We start from the raw sequence: 22569 nt of genomic DNA, 5'->3' as shown, positions 1-22569 counted from the left end.
CCGCGAGGAAACAGTCACCTGAGAGCCAACAGAGCCCCCAACCGGACGTGACCGCTACCCCGGGTTGAGCCCCCCAAGGAAGATGCCTCCGGGGAACCCCCCAACGCCCTAAGCCTGTCCCTACCCCCTCACCAATCACAACAGTGAAGGCGGGACCAAGAGTACATCTTATCAATTTACCTTCTCAAGCATGCTCTGGAATATGGCGCAGTTAAAGTAGTGTGTTTGAACATCATGCAAGGTCATTTGCCTTGAATTGAAGATGATAAAAAATTCTAAGCATCCAAGAAAATCCACCGAGTAATGGCTCAAAAAGAAAAGGGGGTCATGGAGAGGACTGGACTTAAATGCTGCGAAATGTGGATTTCAAACAGAAAAAACAAACAAAAAAAACCTCTTTGACTTGTCAGATCACTAAATGAATGTTGCATGAAAGAGTGGTGAAATAAATATCAGACACAGGTCTGACAAATTATGCAAAAAACCTACAGGAAGTAAGTTATTTATATCTCAGTTGGCCCAAAATAAGCTTCTGAGGCTATGGGTACATTTTCTACAGGAGAACACTAAATCTATTGAGATTTTGATATTGACTGAAAAAAGCATGTGGTGTTTCACAGAGGATCAAATGTTCCTCATTTCACATGAATGTGTAATAAAGGCACTCACAACAGATTTAAGGAAAGAAACTTATCGGTTGTCTTGTCTGTCATGTCACTGACAACTGACTTGTGGACCATTAACCCAAAAAGGGAACAGCCTTGTGACAATTAGCCTAGCTAAACTTAGCTTAGCACGAAAACAAACAAAACGAGCATTTAATCTCATTCGAGGCTCTGTGCTGGACTCATGTTTTAGTTGATAGGACATGTTTATTAGTGAGTTTTACAGGAGCTTATAAGTAGATTTTGTGCCCCTTACACAAAGCAAAGTTAGCTTCTGAGCTAACGTTCAACAACAAAGCAAACGTGTATTTCTCAAAAAGCCAAATTAGCATTTAGCTGAATAAGCTAAATATGTAAGAATGTGTTTCTCTGTTCCTGAATAATCCTCCTAAAACACACACACAGAGCAGTTTTGCTATATACACTGTAGATCTTTCTCAAACCATACAGCAAAGCAGCACAGACATAAACCGGACTGCAGCTGTGACTGCTTAAGAAAGTAGTTGTGAATAGCAACACAAACAATAACCTTTTAGCTATTTTCACACTTTACAGCCAACAAAAACAGGCCCAGCAGGTCAGCCTCTGAGTGACAGAGGAGAGCTAATTATAGACATTGTGCATTGGTAATAGAGATGTCTAACCACTGTTCAGAATGAAGTGAACCAGTAAAAACTGGTTTTAAAAGTGTGTAATCCAATGTAGAAGACACACAACAAAGACAGGGACTCAGAATCATTTGCCTTATCTTATCATTGCCTTAAAAAATGAAGACCCAACCTATACTTAGATTATTACCTGCTGAATAAATAACATTTGGCTTAGAAGACATAAAAGCTTTTGTACAGACATACTGTAAGAAGTTACTATTCTCGTTAAGGAAGACTTCACGTTTAATGTGATTAACTATTAACCTAAAACAATGCATGATTTCTAAAGAGGCAATCCTAGATAGTCCTATAGAGGAATATATCTGTTAACACTAAAATTAACAATTACCATCAGCTAATTTCAAGCAACAAAAGGGTTTGGAAGTCAGTATCGGTAAGTAAATAGTTAGGATGTTGTTAGATTATTCTTGTTATGTCTGTAAGGAAAATCTGAACGGTTCTTGCAGGCAAGGAAAAAATTTTGGAAGGTGACTATCTAGTAGTCTATCTAGTATCATAACTCACTTAGCTGCAACCTTATTTTCTGGTCCAGTACTGATTGCTCGGAAATGACTGTGTGCAAAGTCTGGAAGGATGGATTCCCTCCTCACTACGGTCAAGGTGAATAACTACCAGGATTTATACATATATCACACTCATGCAGTATTACATTACATTTGTCAAACAGCATTTATTTAACTTAGAGAAAATGAGTGTCAGAGGTAAAACACTGCAGGTTCCTCAGGACTTTCCCTCTGATGGCTTCAGTCACCCAGCTGTCTTCCCCCAATATTTTTCTTCCTTTGAAAAACAACATAAAGTCTAGATGTGGAGCTCTGATACCGTTTACAATGTGAAATGACTGCCGAGGACAATCTTGCTGTCAGTCATCAGTTAGCTGATACAGTGTAGGCAGTGGTGAGATGTCACAATCAGAGGTGCTGTGGAAGAAGGAAATACTCGTTTTTCCAACAAATGGTTTTAAGTTACACTTACACAAGCGCTGTCAGCTGCAAGAATTCCAACAATTTCAGTGCAGCCAAATTGCCCAGATATTTTTTTTTGCATATTTTGTGCCTAATCTATGAAATTGAACTTGCATAAGGAATCTGTCACTGCAAACACATTCCATTTTCTTCAAATGTTCCTCTTTGCCTTTCCTTGAATGAACCCTGAAAGAGAAACTCGCTGTTAGAGCGACAAGCTGTAGAATGATGTGTGGATATCTTGCTGGCAAAAGATAGATATGTAGCTGACCTCTATTTCACTGCGAACTGTTGTTTAAATTGCAAGTGAACAGTGGGTCATACACATACATAAAGGACTCCTTGCATGGGAAAACCTCTAACTTCAACTCCAGATTTTAAATAATAAATAAATCAGTATTTCCATGCAGTTAAAAGCCACTTCAATGCCAGTCCACCTCATGGTATTAACTTGAGGTGGAAGAGGAGGTGGAGGTGGTCAACAAGTACCTCGGGCTGTGGGTGGACAACAAACTGGACTGGTCATGCAACACAGAGCACCTGTATAAAAAAGCCCAAAGCTGACTGCACTTCCTCAGGAGGCTGAGGTCTTTTAACATCTGCAGGAAGCTCCTGAGGATGTTTTATCAGTCAGTGGTTGCTGGAGTACTTTTCTATGCTGTGGTGTGCTGGGGGAGCAGCACAGCAAAGAAGGACTCATCCAGGCTGGAAAAACTGATCAGGAAGGCTAGCTCTGTGGTGACAGTGGCAGAGAAAAGGACACTAAAATTGCTGGACATTATGGACAATGCTGGGCATCCTCTGCACACGGCCATAAACAACCAGAGGAGTCTGTTCAGTGACAGGTTGCTTCTCCCAAAGACAAGAACTAACAGACTTAAAAACTCCTTTGTCCCACACGCCATCAAACTGTTTAACTCCTCTCTGGAGGGGAGAGGGAGGGGAAACAGGAGGACAAAGGAGGGGGGAACAACTAAGCTGTAGTGCAATACTTTTTGTTAATATCCAACATTGCAATAAACTTCAATACTTGAATGTGCAATTCCCTTGTATTCTTATTCCTATTTATTCCATTTATCCCTTTTGTATACTCTTTATTTATATATGTCTCTGTATTTATATATGTGTATATATGGTATCTGCTCACATTCTGTAACTTCTGTCGGTGCTGTGCTATTTGGAAACCGAATTTCCCAGAGGAACCCACCCGAGGGATTAATAAAGTTTTATCTAATCTCTAATCTAACTTCAACCAAATTTCATTTAATGAGGAAAAGTCTAAAAACCACTGCTGTGGCCATCGCTCCTCTAAATAACAAACTTGACAGCAAAGACCAGTGATAGGAGCACCTCAAAGGAAAAAATACTATTAATCAAGCCAAGCATTGGAAACAAACAGTTTTAAGTGAGGCAACAAAGGGTTAAATTCCAGCTTTACTCATAGACGTAATTGTTTCCACATTAAAATGATTCATTAAAACAACAACAACAAGCAATATTGCTAACAACAAACCTCAGACCAGAGGAGGGTGAAAACAACTGTCAGGGACGACTCACAGCTCATTTGAATGTCGAATGTCACAAATGTAGGATGACATCAAGCGACCTACAAACTGAAAATGGCAGCCGGGGTGAAATGCAGGGGGCAGGTCTGGAGTTGCACAAACAAGAAAGGAGGAAAGAAGATCCAACCTAAGGTTTGCAAAAGACTGTAGGGGACTCGTTTACCCGGAAGGACCTAACCTGGTCGCGTAATTGTTAGGCAGAGAGGCCCGGAGAGGCCTACAAGCCACACAATCAGTACAGGGCTGCATGGATGTGCATCCACGGTCTCTGCAGTGTCAACAGACTTCTGGATAAAAATATAAAAATAAGGTACTTAAAAATATCATCATTAAGTTTGTAAATTCTGAACGTATTTTAATGACCAACAAATCACTCAGTTTGTTAACACAACAAAATAGGTATGCACACGGGTGTTCACTGCTCGTAGACTTAAATTACACCTTTCTTGGCTGCTACTTCAAAGCACATTGTGCGCTGTCTTTCCTGCGTGCTGCACAACAACATTGAATATTTAGTATTTACTGCTGTTTACACTTAGCTAGATTAATGCGATGGCGTTGTGTTTAGTATGTTGCTTTGGGTTGTTTTTTTTGCTTGTTTTCTATTCTTCTTTTCTCAACAGGTGATCCAGGAGATTTTTTTTCTCCCCCCCTTTCTCACTGTCCCTCTCCCCTTCTGTTTTTCTTTTCCTTCCTCTTTCTTTCTCCCTTTCCTATCCCTCACTCATGTCTGTCCCGTCTGTAACATCTGAAAATAAAATATAATAAATAATAAAAACAAAGGTCGATCAAATGGACCAATACAGCAATGCCACGATGATCCATTTGGCAAAGTAAATCCATTGGGTATCCTTGTTGGTCTTCAGACAACAATTCTGATGGCTAAAGAACCAAATGGGACAGGCAAAAAGAAAAAAGAAAAAAAAAACACAACAAAATACACCTCTCAGCTTTTCATGTATTTTGAAGGTGTTTTTTTTGGAGACCTGGAATGTAAATGTTCCTGTCTCTAAAGCACTTTGGGTATAATTATAAGCTGTAAATAAAATAGACAAGACAGTAAAGACAAAAAACTTTACGCTTCTTCTTTTCCAATAAAAATAATTTATTCAACACAAGTCAGTGGGCTACATACTAATGTATTGCCCACATTTTCATGCCTGTATCAAGCAACCTGATTCCTCTTTATGAAGAAAATGACACAATTTCAGAACCCTGTGTGGTTTTCATGCTTTGTAACAAACTGAAGTGCACATACAGGCCATCCATCCATCCATCTTCATCCGCTTTATCCGGGGCCGGCCGCGGGGGCAGCAGCCTAAGCAGAGAAGCCCAGACCTCCCTCTCCCCAGCCACCTCCTCCAGCTTAACCGGAAGAACACCAAGGCGTTCCCAGGCCAACTGAGAGATATAATCTAGCCCTGGCGGACTGATCCCCGGCTGCCAAGACACATACAGGCCACATCTTTAAATATAAGTAACCTTTGCATGATGACTCTTCCTGTGAGGTCATCACCGGCTACTGAAACAAAGTAGTCTTCAACTCACGTGTCCATTTAAAAACACAGGTAAGAGAGCGGTTTCACAGCCATGCTCGTCTGTGCGCCTCGGGCCTGCAACCCATCAGCGGACCTGCTGCCTCCGTCTGAGACAGATGGTCCATGTCACTTCACTCCCCCGTGGGCCACACCATGACTAGGAAGCGTTGATGAATTAAGAAATGCTTTGGAAAGACTTTCAGGAGACATTTATTACGACAAAGTGGCTTTTGGCTGAGAAACCTCCTCTACTTCGCCAGGACCTGTGAGAGTTATGAAGCGTAGCGGGCACAAGATGAGTTAATCACTTCTGCAAATGAGCACGGCGACTGAAAGCTTGGATTCATTTATCAAGCCCGCAGTGACCTGGCAAAGTCAGATAATATTTGACCCCGGCACAAGTGTTGTGCGATTATCTCAAAGACAAGAGTCTGTGTACGTAAATGAAGCAGTAACAAGAAACATCTATCTAGAAACTACTTAACAGGAGTTGGCATCTAAAGCGTTAGAGTGGATCCAACATTCACACTTAGAGACGTTGATAAATTAGGCAGATGAAGATTTCTCTTTCCTCCTCCTCTCCTCCCAGGTTGAACTGACAGGGGAGAGTGTTGGGTTTCTAAAAACGCACGTCTAAAGCTCAGCTTTACTGCCAAAACTGTCAGCATTGTAACGCACTTAATTTATATTAAATTACCCTGAGCATAACTCCCAAACACCTAACAAAGCCCACACTTGTATTTGCCATCAGTGGTTTATTTAGAAATAATCTTTAGGATTTTTCCATCCCTTCCATCACTGTCAAACCTGCATGATATTCTGTGTCACTGTTAATTTTGCGCGCAGCCCTCTGCTGACACGGCTGAGGTAAACTAGATCAACAGCCTGTGGACACACAGCTGCCTGCAAATGGGCTCGAGAGAGGGGGAGAAGAGAAACGGCTTGAATCGATGGAGCTAATCACCCAGCTTTTAATTTTCGACCCGACAACAAGAGCGGGCTCTGTGATTTGTTATGCAGAAAATAACAACGTAAACCTTTTACCCACGAGAGGTACAAAGAAAAAGAGCCATAAACGTCCTGCTGAGGACGATTAACTTTGCAGGTATTTCCACTGGTCAGTTTAAAAGTTTGCTTTTAAAGTTTGCTGTGAGGGATTCACCCTGAGATCACCATGAATGTAAAAATGTACTAACTGTGACCCACTGCAATAGAATTACCACCATCATCTATTTTTCCATAATAAGGGATGAAGTCAAACCACTTTTACCGACTCAGAAATATTGTTACCATGCCATACAATGCAACTACAGTTACCACAGTGTTGCATTTATTTTTACTATAGCTTGACTTGCATGCGAGCTCCAAAACTGTTTGGCTTTAAGTTTGACTAGGGAGTAAAAGTGAAGCTCCCAGCTGGGCCCCAGCATGCTGAAAGGTTGAAGATGAAATTCTGTATTATTAAAATAGTTTGTTGCTGTCTCTGTCTGCCAGTTTTTATATTTGGTCTTAATATTTTTATAAATTCACCCAATTCTTCCATCTTTTTCCACTTCAACTCAGGGTCAGCGTGGGGCTGGAGCCTATCTCAGCTATCACAGAGCAAGAGGCGCGGTACTCTCTGGACATGTCGTCGATCTGTTGCAGGGCTAACAAAGAGGGACAGACAACCACTCACACCTACAGCCACTTTGGAATCACCAGTTAAGCTAACATGGAAGTTCTGGACCGTGGGAGGAAGCCAGCCAGGCGGATTCAAACACAGGAACTTCTTGATGTGAGGTGTTGGTGCTAACCATTACAGCTATTGTGGCCCCCTCTCCAAAATCATGCTGTTCTCAGCAAAATAGAAGCAAATATAATTAAAGTAGACGTGCCTAACAGGCTATTTTAATACCTTAAGGCGAATATTACTTCCACAACATTCAAATTAAAAAAGCTTTACACGCCGATGAGCTGCGACTGTCCCATGAATTGCGTGGGAATTTCTCTATCCACGTTTCAGCAAAGTTTAAAACAGTTGAAAGGAGAAACCAGTAACCACCACCGGACGCAAAAATGTCGTCAGCACTCACCCACCAACTTAAAGAAAATAGCATGGCATGCATAAAAGCACCAACCCTTCTATCTGCTGCGCTCACAGACATGTAAAAACATGCATAACCTCAACACATATCCATCTAAGTCGAAGGCCTACTTTCATGTTTTCTTCTGCAGTTAAGTGAGATAATTGGCCTTTAAATCACGCACTGCGGCCACATGAGACGCTCTAAGTTTGGTGTCTGATGTCAAACGCTGCAGATTTATATCCTTCCTCCCCATGCAGGTTTAATTTGTCAGTTCATCTCATGCCTATGTGGGAATCTACTCATGCATGACTATATTTTATAGACAAAAGGAGCCGAGGCTGACATCAGAGTGTCTGCACTGGCTCCATAGATATCAGCTGTGATCTACTTTATGTGGACTGGCTAAGAAATAACAAAAGGGAGGATAAAAAAAAAAAGGGGAGGTATGAAAAAAGATATAAAGAGCATAAAAATGGTTTATACTACTGATTATAAAATAAATGCATATACTTCATAAGGCTGTCTCTGATAATCTCATGTGTTTCTAATCTGCTTGGACTTCCTGTAACAAATTACTGAAAGAAAACAGGCCATTTATTGGAACTCGGGCTCCAGCAAGAGTCAGTTCTTCCATCAGCATCACCAGCACAACCTCCCAGATAAAATAACTCAATCCAAATAAAGATCTCTACCTCCCGGTTTCTGATTCCCCTCTTTGAGCACATTTACAGATCTACTCCAGCAAAGACTGCTGCTCGTAAAGCTCTGACCTTTTTAGATCCACGGGTGGAAGTAATTCGAGCAGCAACGTAATGAGCAAACGTCCAGTGTCTCCACAGTTTGACATTTTTAGGTAATTTTGCTTGTTTAAGAGTAGAAGTCAGTTGCTTTTCCTGGCACGGGTCCCCAAGAGCAATGAAATCATATGGGGCAACTGACCGTTAAAAGCACCACTGCTCACAAATGTTCTGCGTTACATCTGATAAACAAAGACCCAGCCTGAGAAACAGGACAGAGGACAGTAATGTAAACACGGCTTTATCTCCGAGTCCTCCTTCAGAGCCTCCCTGCTGGCACTGAGGATTATGTGTGAAATTACAAAAGTTCTGCGGGAATTTTTCCTATGAGAAGGACAGCAGCATTCAAGCTGCATGTCAGATAGATAAGCTTTAATGAGAAAAAAGTATTGCGTTACGAAACAGGATTTCTTAAACTGATGTGCGAGACACACAGAAAAAACATCCTGACGTTTTCCTTCACATGAAAACTTTGTTAATGTGTAACAGAAACAGGCCGGCTCACTGCTACAGCAGCAAAAATCATGAATTAAGTAAGCCACCATGTAAAATCAGCATCTCTGAAGGGCAGCAGGTATTCGGTAAAGCAGTGAAATCCAAATGATGAAGAGTGTGTGGATGTGTTTTCTCCGATTTTACCATTTTTGTTGTAAAGGTATTAAACCTGTTACATAATTGCTCCACTTCACTACTCCATCACTGTATAGTCTGCATTAAATCTCTCACACACATTTGAAATTACAGTTGGACTTGTGTACTGCTTTCTGCCTAACACATTATAAAACCTTCTTGGATAAGCCACGGTGGTAATTATGAATTTAAAAAAATATCTGGACAGCAACCAGAATTTTTGTTTTTTTCCCCCCCCAACCAGGATATACTGCAATATTCAAATGATCCAAAAGCTAATACTTTCACAAGCCCTTTCCCCTCTCTTAGTTTGACTCTTGTTGAAAGCTGCAAGATGTCTTCATAATGAAAAAAAAGACACGACAGCGGGCACTGTTCTCATCTGGAACAATGCCTGAAAGTGGCTGAAGAGGAAATGTGATTAAAACAATATATATATTTAAGGAAATGCTGATTTGGACCAAAACAACTGATAAAGAAAAAATGTTTTTGTGAATATTGCAGCTGATAAAAATAGTTTGAAGTCTAAACACTTCCATATTCAGATATACAGTACAAAAAAAGAGGTTTGTTTTTTAATCCCATTAGAGTCACTCCTGTATGTTCCTGTTTGAACTATAAGGATCTAAAAGAAAAAAATAGACAGTGATACCCTACGAGCGATGCAGTGTTTTAGGTACTTGGAAATAAACTTTGGTTTCAATAAAAGCCAGTTTTACCAGTAGACCCATGCTCCACAACTTCATGCACATCTGCATAATGACACGTTTGCTGTGTATGTCTGTGTGTTTAAGAGATGAAAGAAGACATGAAAAAAAAGGAAGACAAAAGCACCGAGAGTAAATAACATAGCTCTTAATTACCGCCTGCGTTTCTGCATGATGTCAATAGGCCTGTTGACAGCACACGGTGATCCCCATATGTTCCCACTCCGCACTGTGATACTCCGTTCCACAGAGTAAAAGAACCCACAGTTCGTTGGCACACTCATCTTTTCTTTAGCCTACTCTCTGTAACTCGTCCTCACCCTCCTCTTCTTAGCGACTCCGCTTGTCTCCCTCTCTTGGTTCTCCTCAGCTTGTGGCCGCTCTCATCTCTGTAAAGTCCGTCCCGCTTCCTCGTCTGTCTCGCTCGATCAGGCTGTCCAGCTCTCCACGGCTTCCCGGGAGGTGGCATTACCTCTGGCAGGAGTGGACACCAGCACTATGACCAGCGGCTCCAGAGGAGTGCCAGGATGAATGGCACGATGGAATCTGCCGCCCCGGGCGAAGCTGTCGCTCCTGTATTCTGGTGAAGATTTGCTTTCTCTGGGATGATACGTATAAATTTTTGAATGTAATCTGTCCTGATCACCTGAATTCCTCCAGGCTGCACTCTCCCAGCTGCACGTCTGTCTGCCTTGCAGGCTGTAGAAAAAGCTTTTCATCACTCTCAGCAGAGCTCCATTAATCGGTCCCCCATGTACATCTTGTCTTTGCTCTGGGTCTAAATGTAACGCTACACTGTTGCCCTCTTCCCCCTCTCCCTTTCTGTCTGTCTGCTCTCTCTCTCACACACTCGTCTTCTGTTTCTCTCCCTGTGCTTCCTCCTACCCCCTTTGGCTGCTACACCTTTAATCACCGAACAAACAGACTTATTTCCTTTCCCTGGACAAACTTGCTCTCCTGCTCCAGTCTGTCACAGTAGTCCTGTCATCTGCGTGTGTGTGTGTGTGTACTTTTTGTTCAGACGTGCCACAGAATGTGCACAGAGCTGTACAAGCTGGTTGTGTAAATGTGTGTGTTGGTGAGCGTGTGCACTGCTGAACAAGTGTGTATGCAGGCATGTGACTCAACAAGTGTCTCTAGGTGTGTGTGTGTGTGTGTGTGTGTGTGTGCATGCGTGCCTGCGCGTGTGTGTGTGTATGCATTAGACTTAAAGGGGAGCAAGTTTCAGAGTGAGGTCAGAGCTGAGAAAAGGGGCGGGAGAAGAGCCAGCACAGTCTCTGCCTTCCCTAAATGTTATAGACATTTTAACCCCTTCCTCTTACACAATCTTAATACCACTGCAGGATCGCACTCTCTCGTTGGGCACAGTGTGTGTGTGTGTGTGTGTGTGTGTGTGTGTGTGTGTGTGTGTGTGTGTGTGTGTGTGTTGGGGAGGCCATGTATGTGTTAGGTAAAGAGATTGATGGCAGGATGAGTGTGATACGGTATTACAATAAGTAGCTCTTGGGACACGGACTGCTGAGAACGAAGAACACGCACACAAGCACACACACACACACACACACAATATGTACTCATGCACAGGCTTAGGCACACGCAAGGTCACCCATGACCTAAACAGATTGTGTATTTGAAGAGCATAAATGTGAAAAGTAAATATGAAACCTTAGCTTAGGTTAACTTTCTGTCTCCAAACGAAATCTTTCATAGAAGAATATTTAACAAGAAATCGGCAAAATGAGACACGAGGCAGCTATTTTACAGACAGAGACAGATTAAATGTGGTTGTTTTTCACTGAGGACAAACAGCTTTGTAAAATTTTTAATAATTTGATAATTCCTTGTTACAATTTAGAGAGCATTTGGTACTGAATATCAGTTTTAATTGTAATAGTATCCACTGACCAGGTGCTAAAGCTGGACTATAGGACATTGCAGCCTAAAGATATGAACTGTGGTGTTTTTTAATAAGTATATATTTTTTTAAACTAACTAAAACTGCAAGCAAAGAAGTAGAAGCAATTCATGGACAACATGTGTATCTGCTCTGCCTAACAGATACAAGATATTTAGGACCAATACAGATATTTGGTGATTTAAATATCTGATATTTCAATATATCCGCTGATATTTTCTGTTTTTTCAGACATAAAAAACAAAAGCAGAGTTGTTTTGTGTACTTTTTCATTTACTCATTTATGTTCTGCCGACTCTGCTTGGATCAGCAGGTTGGTGCCAACACGGAATTTTGCAGAGTGCCCTCTGGTGGACAAACTATAGAATATGAACACTCGTAAGATGTTATCGTCATACCATAAATCATTACATTTGCATTTATGAGCCATAATAAATAAAAAATAGATAAACAAATAGAGAATATTTGCTGATAACGTCGTTCCGCTGATAAATCGATCAGCCTCTAATCTGCTCTGGCACAAACTGCAGTTCTTAGCATATCCATGTTATTTGTAAACCAAGGAGCTCATCATTAACTATATGCTTGTAGTATTAATACTATTAAACTGTACTGTTTGCAGCACTCATGTGAAAAATGAAGTCTTCACAGGAATCTATGCACTCCTCTTAAAAACTTTGTACACCCCATGATTCAGCATCACATTTATCTGCAATAATTTGAGGTAACTGCTTTCTATATGACTTCATCAAATTCCTCCACACCAACAATTTGACCCACTTTTCTTTGCTGTTTCAGTTCAAGGAGGTTTGCACAACTCACTTAAGATCCCACCACAGCATTTTAATCCAGTTGAGGTCCACCTCAACTCTTTTCTCTTTAAATCATTCTGTTGTAGATTTACCACTTGTGCCCTGGATTATTGTCCTGTTGTGGAACCCAATTCAGCTAAGCTTGAGCTCACAGAGAGATGGCATCACATTTGAGTCTAGAATACTTATATCGAGGAATTCATGGTTGCCTCAGTGATTGCAAAGTGCCCAGGTCTGCAAAATGAGCCCAAATCATCACCCCTCCCTTTTCACAATGCTGCACACCATGTATATGCTTGTTGCATACGCACCTGTGTAACATTTCCCCACTGTGTAGCCCCCAGCCTTAGAAGAGGTTAGTTTACACTATTGGTAAGTTGCTCATTCTGTTTATGAAATTTTAAAGTTGAATAACCACGGTCGGTGTTGCACGAGACAGCACTGCATTGTTACGTTCAATGAAAGCACGTAAGCTAAATGACCAAAAGAAGCTATTTTAAGATTAGGATGAATTCATGTTAATGAAATTATGTCAATCTTTTTTTTTTGTCAATATTTAAATTTAAAACAAGCCAACAGGAGCTATTAAAAAGTGTGATAACAGACATTGCTGATAACATCTTCAAGCTACTTGAATCTTTGCAAAACCACCTGCTGCTAGCTAGAAATCAGAAATGTGTTTGTGTGCCTATAACTTTGTTGTTTAAAACGCAAGAATCGTGAGCAAAAAAAACTCATAGCTACAACCAGGACGAGCGAAAAGCCCAGCAGACATAGAATGACCCGAGGAATGACGACTTACTGTCAAGCTACACAAAACACATGCCCATAAATGGCGTTGTGCTTCATTCTGCGCTATGATATGCTTCAATTAAATTGGCAAATCAATCAATAGCATCACTTCATCATCATGGAATTCACAACCGTTAGCACGGAGACAATAGGTGAGAATGGAAAAGAAAATGCAAGGAAATAAAAGTATCACAATATAGACTCAATAGTTTCCTTTAATATGAACCAGGCTCCTTTCAGAGGCCAGAGGGTTTAAAACACATCACAGGACCACTGCTCTGCTACATACATATGAAAATCTTATTACCCTAAATGAAGAAAGGTCGTTTCATTTTTTTTTTTCATACGCCTTGGTTTTATATTACAACTTTATATTTCCATTGGTTGAGACACACACACACAGCACAGACAAATTACAACTGCAGTGTTTGCTCATGCAGTCAAAGTATTTGATATGACCCTTTACTATAATACAAAGGTTCTGTGTCTGCGGTAGTCAAGAAAAACTTCCATTTAAGGAAATCTGAAGAGGTGCACACAAAAAGGACCAATCGTAACCACAATCTGAACAGACATACAATACTGCTTTGCATTACAGCTGCGGCGAGACTGAACTAGGAACGGTCACAGCTTATAAATCCAATCACACCGACTACGGTGAATTCAAATTTAGCCGTGAGCAGGAACGACTGTGGAAGAGTATTAGAATCAGATCCATCATTATTTGATGAAGGAGTCACCAAATCTAAGTCTAGTTTCCTGCTTGTATTCACAAATATCCTTTGTGAATTTATACACTACAAATATTGTACTAGCGTCCAAGCCAGGCTTATGAAAGGGAAGACTCGATCCCCTGTGGGATGAACAGTGTCCTGATGCAAGCGGGATGAGACTGTGCTATGAATTAAACTTTACAGGCTCTGCACTTTCTGACACGTTTTCATGACAGGAAAATTGTTTTCATGTGCAGTTAGAAGAATTGAAAGTGCTTATACAACACGGTGCAAGAGCATTTTTCTTTGTAATCTAGAGTGGACATGAATACACAGACACACACACACACTTGCTGGTTGGCAGCATACCAGAGGATTTCAGAGTGTTTCATGAATCTGCGTCACTGGTGGTGGAAGAGACTTGATGTCTGAAGAAAGACAGACATTAAATGTTTGGTTCTGCTCAGTGTCTTCACTTCCCCACTTAAGAGAGTCGAGCTCCGAAGTGCTTGGATGCCAAGGCCGAATCGATGTTACAAGGTCACTTTTGGAACTCACAAAATGGTAGATTCTGGCTGAACTTTCAGTGGTGGATTTAATAGTCCACTATTTGCAAAGCAAGCCTCGTGACATCATGTGTTGGACGCACGAACGAATAGTTATCATTCTTGAATAACGAGCTGTTTTGAAGTCATCGAGGAGTACTGTGTGTCAAAGTAGCCGACTGTCAGCGAACACACCGTCTCTGATTTGTAAAAGTAGCTAAAACTAACCAGATGTTTAAATGAATGCAAAAAACCCCAAAATATTTATTTTAAAAAAATGCAAAAAAGGACATATTTAAATTGCAGAATATGTAGGACATAGTTCTCCAAAAGATGTACATTTTATTTGCCTTTGTCATCCAGAGATGACAAATCTACACACCTGCATAACATCTAGTCCTAGATAGAAGCTTCAATCAAGTGAAAAATGACCTTCAAATTGAATATGTGGGTATGTGTGGAAGCCACACTGCTTCCAAAAAAAGAGTTAAAAGCAATTAAGTAATGCCCTCTCATTGCTCAATGCTTATCATGATCTCATTCCAACAAAATTAAAACAGATGGTTGCAAACAGTTTGTTCTTCTATATCTTGCGCTGTAGAAGCAAGGAAATGCTCTGTAAGTAAACTGCACTGATCGCATCACACAGATGTTAGACGTCACATGCTGTCCTCCTAAATTTGCCGGTGCAGAACATCTGGGTGTGAACACACCTTCACACCCAGACTTCATGTCAAATCAAGTGGAAATGTTCTAAATTAAGCTTTTATACACTTTTTTTTGTCGTAAATTAAATGTGTTGACTGAGATTGGCACAGCAAAGTTTAGCAGTGTTATTAAAGCAGCTGCACACAAACATACACACACGGCATGTAACAGGATCACCAGGAAGGAATATTCACAAAACTAACTGCTTCCTTTAAAGGAATTACATGCTGCTGAATACGTATCAATTACACATCTTCACAGCTACCTGAACTGCAAAACTGACACCACCCCCTCCTCACAAAAAACACAAAACCCCTCCCAAAAAACAGGCAGTTCAACTTATTTCTTCACAGGCTAAATGTCATCAAAAATATTGAGCATGTAACAAAGAAGCAGCACCAGGTGTCAGGCTTTGGCTGTTGCTTGTGGCCTATATTTAACTTTCGGCGTCTCTGTGATGTCAACGTCATGCTACACCGTGTACTGTAGTAAAGGCTAGTGTGTCACCTCATGATTCATTAGGCTGCCATCTGCTAGCACGACGGCTTGCTTTTGAGGCTCATTTTATTTGAGGATTGGGTGGATGACAAACTTGCGCAAACAAAGACACGCACACATATGAAAAACCCACAAATGCATACACACAAAACTCACATTAATAAGCACATGGGCTTGTGTGCACACTCAGGTGAATACTGCTTTACCAAGGATGTGATTATGGAATAAAAAAAATTAGGAAAATGTATGAAAAAAAGAATCTTATTTCTGCCAAAAAACAAATAAATAAATAAGAAAAAAGGGACTTTGCATACGCCCTAAGAGAGGGATGGCAAACTTAAGCCCTGGGGATTAAAATTGGCCTATTAAAGACTCAAATCTGGCACACTCCATGGCTTTAGGAAATGTAAACGAGGGCTTAAACATGTGGACTTTTACTGTATTTTCACACGTTTTATAGCATTTTCTGCTGATACAGACCTTTTCTTAGTTTTCTAATTACAAGTCAGTCAACCAATGAGTTACCAGAACTCTCTCCTGTAACTTTACATATCTATTTCCTACAGTTACATATCTATTTCCTACAGTTACATATGTATTTCCTACAGTTACATATGTATTTCCTACAGTTACATATCTATTTCCTACAGTTACATATGTATTTCCTACAGTTACATATCTATTTCCTACAGTTACATATGTATTTCCTACAGTTTAAGTCCAAACAGTCGTGCTGACACATTTCTTTCATTTCCTACAGCAGCATTTATATGTGACGTGGAAAGGCTGAAACATATTGTTGGAAATGCACTTCTTTTTCTTAATAATAATAACATCACATTTCAAGGGTTAAATGTGTAGCTAAACTTCTTTGAACAGACAGAAAGGATAGTGTCATCGCTCTGGCCGACTATGTGACCCTCGTATATTCAATAAATACGTCCATGTTTGTAGTGGGTACAATTGTTGCAGTAAGGTTTGTGAAAAAACTAGTTATACATACAGTAAATTAATACCTCACTGAACAATAAATGTACTTTTTTTAGAAACTAAAAATGCAGCCGATCATCCTGTAACTACACTGTTAGAGTTGACCTTTGTTTGGAAAGCAGCCATTTAGTAAAAAGTGAAGTGTGAGGATCAGTTTTGTTTTTTTTGTCTGGCAGTGTTTTAGACTCTTAAAACCTTCAAACTGAATAAGAATAAAAGCGATGGCCCTCGATGTGTAACGACTCATCTAGAGATTCAGAAATAAAAGTAGTCAAATTAGTAAAATTGTGAATTTGAAAGACAAAAAGCTTGTCACACAGAGCAATGCGTAATCTAATGTAGTGAATACAGCATCACTACACAATCACAACATGGAGTCTGTTTAGTGGAACTAAAAAAGCCTATAAACACAGTTATAATGCATCAAATGCACACAGCTCCCAGTCGTTCACTGAACTCTCGCTCGTTCTGCAGCACGTCTCGGTATAACTTAGTCGGTTTCCCCCTCTAGTGGTAGCAAACCATTCGGCCTGGTATTGTCGACACACAGATTGTGTTGGAAAAAAAAGTTTGTGGGGTTTTTTAAGAAATGCCAATATTCATCAGTAATTATCTAAACTTTCTCTTGGAAAACAATCATGTAAGTTGTTTTATATATTTATTTATTTATTGGGTTTTTTTTGTTTGCCGAATGATCCTCTCTGAAGTTTGGATAAAAGAAAGGCCTGTTACGTCCTCTCGCACTCTGAATACAGTAGAGCAGCTGGTGCTGAGTTTCGGCAGCGTTAGTGCTGTCCCAGGCCGCTGCTCGGGAATCGATGAGGCTCTGGAGGCGATTGGGGAAATCAGTCATGCTGAAAATATGGAGTACAGCAGTGACGCACAGAGCAGCTTCACACAGGCCCTATTGACTAATCTGGGCGTGTGTTTGTTGTGGAGGGGGGACGAGCAGCTATATTGGGACCTCTGACATTGACACTGTTAACCTTTGGTTGAGTGACCTTACATGGCACTTTTTGTTTTCCTTTTTATTCTTTCCAACATTTCTAAGCATGTCTACAGAGTATCGTTATATTGTGTTTTCAGCCTGGGAGCCTGCTGTCTCTCTTAGTCTACTACTGCCCTCGTTATCTGTGCTAAAAGCCGCCCTATCTCCACCCAAGCACCCTATCGCTCCTTCACCACCCTCTCTTCTGTGCCTTCCCCCCATTTCTTTAGATTATTTCTTTTTCCACTCGGTCAGCCATTGCTGCTGTATCTCTTACTTTCACCTCACCATGTCTCTCCCCATCACTCCCTGCTTCACATTAATGGCGTCTCCTCAAACTATCTGCTCATGATACCGTCTGAGAGCTCTCGTCTCCGGCTATGTTCGCTTAATGCAGCGACATGATGAGGGTTTTTTTTATGCAACACACGACCAGAGAAGCCATAAAAATGTGTTGTGTGTTGTGGAGAAAGTTATAAGGAGTGAAGTGGAGGGGGGGAAGATGAATAGTGTCCTGGTACTGTCAGTACAAAAGACGATGAGAGTGTCATTATTGTGATGGTCACATTTGGATAACACAGACTCCTTTGTCTGTGTTTGTGTGTGTGTGCGTGCGTGCGTGTGTGTGTGTGGGGGGGGGGGGGGGGGGGGGGCAAGAGGGCAGAGATATTATTTTTCCTAAAGATTTCAAATATCTATCTAAATTAATTTCAGAACTATTACTCCTGTCGCAATGGCTTCTTCTCATTATCGCACAATAAATAAACTTGTCGCCGTCTTTACTTGTGCTTAAAAAGAGAAACTTCCTAAATGCTTTCAGGGTTTCTTTTTTTTTTTCAATCAGAAAGTTCAATGTACAAATCAGGTAATAAGAGAATAGAGGCTTGTTCTGTTCCCTTCTGTGCTTCTGTATTTCTGGCTGTGGTCTTAAATCTCCTGCTTTGATCTCCTCATATGATCCAAACAGGCTCACAGCTGGAGGAGTTCAGATGACACTCGTGAGGCACATGCCTTATGCCCAGAGTTCAGAAAAGTTTGCTGCAATGCATACTGCACTGTAAAAAAAAAAGAAAAGAATCCACAACAGCTCCAAAATGGGTGTTTTTAGTAAGAAGATTAACCCTCCCCACTACATCTGGAGTCATTTAGGTCCCCAGGTTCCCCACGGTGTGCATCAAAGTTCTTATTTTAACAATTTAAAATCTCTGTTTTGTTTTCTTTTGTTTTTTTATGTCTGTAAATTGAAACAAAGTGTCCTCCGTGGTCTTTTTCACAGATTTAGTAGATCAGACATTTTTCCTGATTACGCACATCTCCAATTACGCCGGGTGTTCACGTCATCAGTCTCCCCAGTAAGTTATCACGATTGTACTGTAAGATTTGACAGATTATTTAAAGGACTACATAAAAACACAGATGTTGTCTCCCACATCTGCCACTCGTATGGACATTGCTCTTATAAAACATAAAAGTCCTGCACCACATGATGATGATACCGTGCCTAACGCAGACAGCACAGCTTGGCTTGAGTCCCACGACAAAGAGAGACGTCAGAGAACATAGACATTGATCCAGCATGCCACCCAAGGCCTGCACCCCAACAGCAACAGCCCCTGGCTCTGGCACACACACAACCACTTGCGTTAGTTTTAACGGGCATTAGACTGGATTTAAGTTAATCCAGAGTTTTAAACAGCACACAGGTGCAGATTCAGCATTACATGCACTGAGTCAAATACATTTTACCTTAAAGCATGAACTATGGCAACTACTGGAAAAAATACACAACAAAGAATGAGCAGATGATCAACTCGATATGATGCGATGACAGAGACGAGGTGTCTAATTGTTTCCCATCAGCTTGTGTTTTATATTTATATACAGCCAGAAACAGAAACAAGCCAGCTTCCAATATTTCCTGAATGTCTGCAAACTCGTGTTGCCTACACTGCCCATCACTAAAGATCATCGCAATCACAGTACCCCTGACGCACAACTGGATACATACCCAATGCATGAGTGCCTGCGGGTGGAGAAGTTGCTGTGCATCTTCCTTGAAAAGCGAGAATCCTTATTCATCATTTTATTGGCGGGTTCAAAAAAAAGTTTGCCTGAGTTTAGAGAATCGTCAAAGCACCAGCTTCTGCGTCAATAAAGAAAAATAACTTCTGCCGTTCGAGCAAAGCCCCCATACTGTCTGGAATCAGAAAGAGAGTCTGCACAAATTCCTTTATGTCGACTGCCGTCACAAGTTATGGCATCAGGAGGCAGGTTCCCTTGACGGGACGGAGCAGGAAAAACAGATCCAAGAAGGACGAATGCAAAACAACTGCAACATGCAAAACAGCAAAACTCATCAGCTGCACCTGACAGGAGCAAGAATGGGAGTGAGAGCAACAATAAGCCAGGCCTGTTGAGTCTGCGTTTATCACATAAAACCTAATTGTTAGAAATGATTCACTTCCACCTCAGTGCAAAATCCATGAACCAAAGTGCATAAGAAAGAAAAAACTGACTGGCTGTTCTGGTTTGGGTCCCAGCTGTACGGATATGTCCATTTGTTTGGAAGGAAAATCAGAAAGGTTCAACTCAGAGTGTGTGCACGTGAACAGCCTAAAAAGGCAAAGAGTCTTGGCTGTTAAAGACCTATCGCACAGCGAGTTAGCATATCGCCTCACTGTATGTGAAAGTATGGGGCCGAAACAAATCTAATGAAACTGAGGATGGTGTCAGCTGTCAGTGCTCATCTGGGACTAATTCCTCACTGGTTCTCCTTTCGGCTCACCACAGATGTGCCAAGATAAACGCTTCTCTTGTATTTTTTTCTCTCTCTCTTTCATACTCCTAAATAGGAAACACCAAGCTTGAATTCGTCCAAGTGAGCTTCTAACTGTCAAAGCCGAATTCCTCACCAACAACCTCCAGGTATTCTTTATCTTTAAAAGTCAGGTCCGACAACCTCAACACAGTTTTGCCTCTGTGAAAGTGGACTACCAACAGAATGAGTAGAGTTATTCTGAGCAGGAGGAAGAAAGAAAAAAAGCTGGAAACAGTGTTATAATCCCATCAGATGCTCCCTGGAGTGGGCTGTCCCATGTAGTCCCAGTCAGCGGGCCATAACAGACTTCTGCTCTCTCTTCTCTTCTCTCCTGAGAGTGGTGGGACCAAACCGGGGCTTAAAACAACAAACAACAACACTGTCTCCACTGAGAGAGGGAGAGAGAGGGAGAGAGGGAGGGAGAGAGAGAGAGGTGGGTAGGGTGCTGTGTGGTAAAGAGGGAGAGAGTGAGTGAGAGCAACTTGCACAAAGAGAGAGGGTGTGGACAATGATGGTCACTGCCTGTGAAAGTGGACTAATATTAAAGGTACTTTGTGTTAAAAATTTATTTTTTTTTATGTTTTAAAGTGAAAAAGAAGAATTTTAAGAGTGCATCATTTTTCTTTTGGTGAAAAAAAAAACAACAACTAAAAATTGGGTTTCCTTTTCCAATATTGAGCTTTTATGATTTTAAAATCATAAATATAAGTCCATCTTTTTTTATTTATTTCATTTTATTTATTTATTTTGGGGGGGGGGGGGGGGGGGTACAGTGAAACATGTAATTGTGGAAATATTTCAGAGAAGTTTTCTAGTAAAAGAGGAAATATTTCCTAATGAGAAGGAAAACAGTTTTGGGGTCATTACTCCAATAACTAATTAATTAAGAAGCGACTTGGAAGTGAAGAATTCTCAGAAACAAAGAAACAATCAAAATGCAAAACTTAAACAACTACAGGCTGCTAAACCTTCTGCTGGAACATCGATAAACTTAAGACTGTTTGTAATCCATCCATTACTCTTAATACTTATCAGTCCAAGACTGAAAGGAAAGAAAGAAAAGAAAATTTCTCTGATCCAGTAACAACATTTCTCAACAGCATCAGGCTAGAAAAACATTTTTCATCTCATTTCCCCCCTAAAAATATTTGAGTCCCCACAGAGTCGAACTCCAGCAAAGGAAATGTCTCTTTCCCCGACTCAGATCCATCAGAGAAACACAAATGCATCCTCCGGAGAGGCTCTCTGCCCGCATCTCACAACTTAATGTCCTCTAGTGGAAGAGAAGGGGAAATGCATGTTGAGGATCCTCAGCGTCGCCACACGTTTTTCTTCTGCTATTTTAACATACACCTCTGTCGAGGCTGCGAGCGCAGCTCACTGGGTTGAGCAGATGACCCATATGCAGAAGCTCAAGGTTTAAATAAACAATGTACCCATGTTTTAATGGAAGTAGTGACCCAGGATTATTACTTCAGTGGCTCAAATTGAAAGAAATAAGTCAGGATCATCACCTATAAATGGGGGACAAATGAAAATGTGTATTCTGAGAGGAGTAATCTCTTCCATGATGAAAGTGCTCTCATCTGCAGGGCTTGAGGGATCCCTGAACGGTTTATTGAGCATGAAAACAATCACATCCTTTTCCCTTCACACCGGATCTGTGCAGTTTAGCACCTGTGGGAAAGTTCAAAGCTTTCCAGTATTATCATCAAAACAAAGCACCGAAGGAGGGATCAGTTCCAGAGACTTGAACAGTGCTCTTGCAGATCATGGTGGCACAACACCTTGCTAGGATTTAGTTTGTTGGTTTTTTCCCCTTTAATTTGTCACCTGTCTACACAGCCACTTCTCTAAAAAGAAATACAGTCGACGATCTGCAAACTGAAACCACTTTAGTTGCAAGTGATAACGCTGCTTTATTTATTTTAAAAACTCCTGCTCGAGAAATGAATACATCCAATAAATAAAGCAACAATTTGCGTGTTTTCTGGACAGTTTTTATTTCCATTAATATAACGTGACTGAAACACTGAATGGAAAAAAAAAACCTGTCATCACAGAGCTGGCTTGAAAAAAAAGTTTATTGAATGTTTAAAAGTTTTTCATGGAAAAAAATCCTTTTGACTCGGTGTCTCTGAAGGGGAAAAAGAGACTTCATCAACTTAGACACAAAGTGAAAA

At 40.8% G+C, this 22569-nt stretch overlaps 1 protein-coding gene across 6 annotated transcripts in view; it reads right to left on the bottom strand.

Annotated features, from left to right (window-relative positions):
- The window catches only part of pde4ca (phosphodiesterase 4C, cAMP-specific a), a 52794-nt gene that overhangs the window by 20150 nt on the left and 10075 nt on the right, over nucleotides 1–22569 (bottom strand). The window contains exon 1 of one of the 6 annotated variants that reach the window (XM_080906810.1): nucleotides 19577–19693. The exons of 4 other annotated variants lie outside the window; for them this stretch is intronic. In XM_080906810.1, the coding sequence (XP_080762936.1) occupies nucleotides 19577–19650 (74 nt within the window). In that variant the 5' untranslated portion in view covers nucleotides 19651–19693. Of the gene's footprint in view, nucleotides 1–9763; nucleotides 10478–19576; nucleotides 19694–22569 lie in introns of those variants that run through there. One more of the 6 variants, XM_080906809.1, reaches the window with a different exon arrangement.

This window comes from Rhamphochromis sp. 'chilingali' (genome assembly GCF_963969265.1).
Source record: "Rhamphochromis sp. 'chilingali' genome assembly, chromosome: 16".
Lineage (NCBI taxonomy): Eukaryota > Metazoa > Chordata > Actinopteri > Cichliformes > Cichlidae > Rhamphochromis > Rhamphochromis sp. 'chilingali'.
The sequence above is the reverse complement of the archived record's forward strand: the minus strand, read 5'-3'. Positions and strand labels throughout refer to the sequence as shown.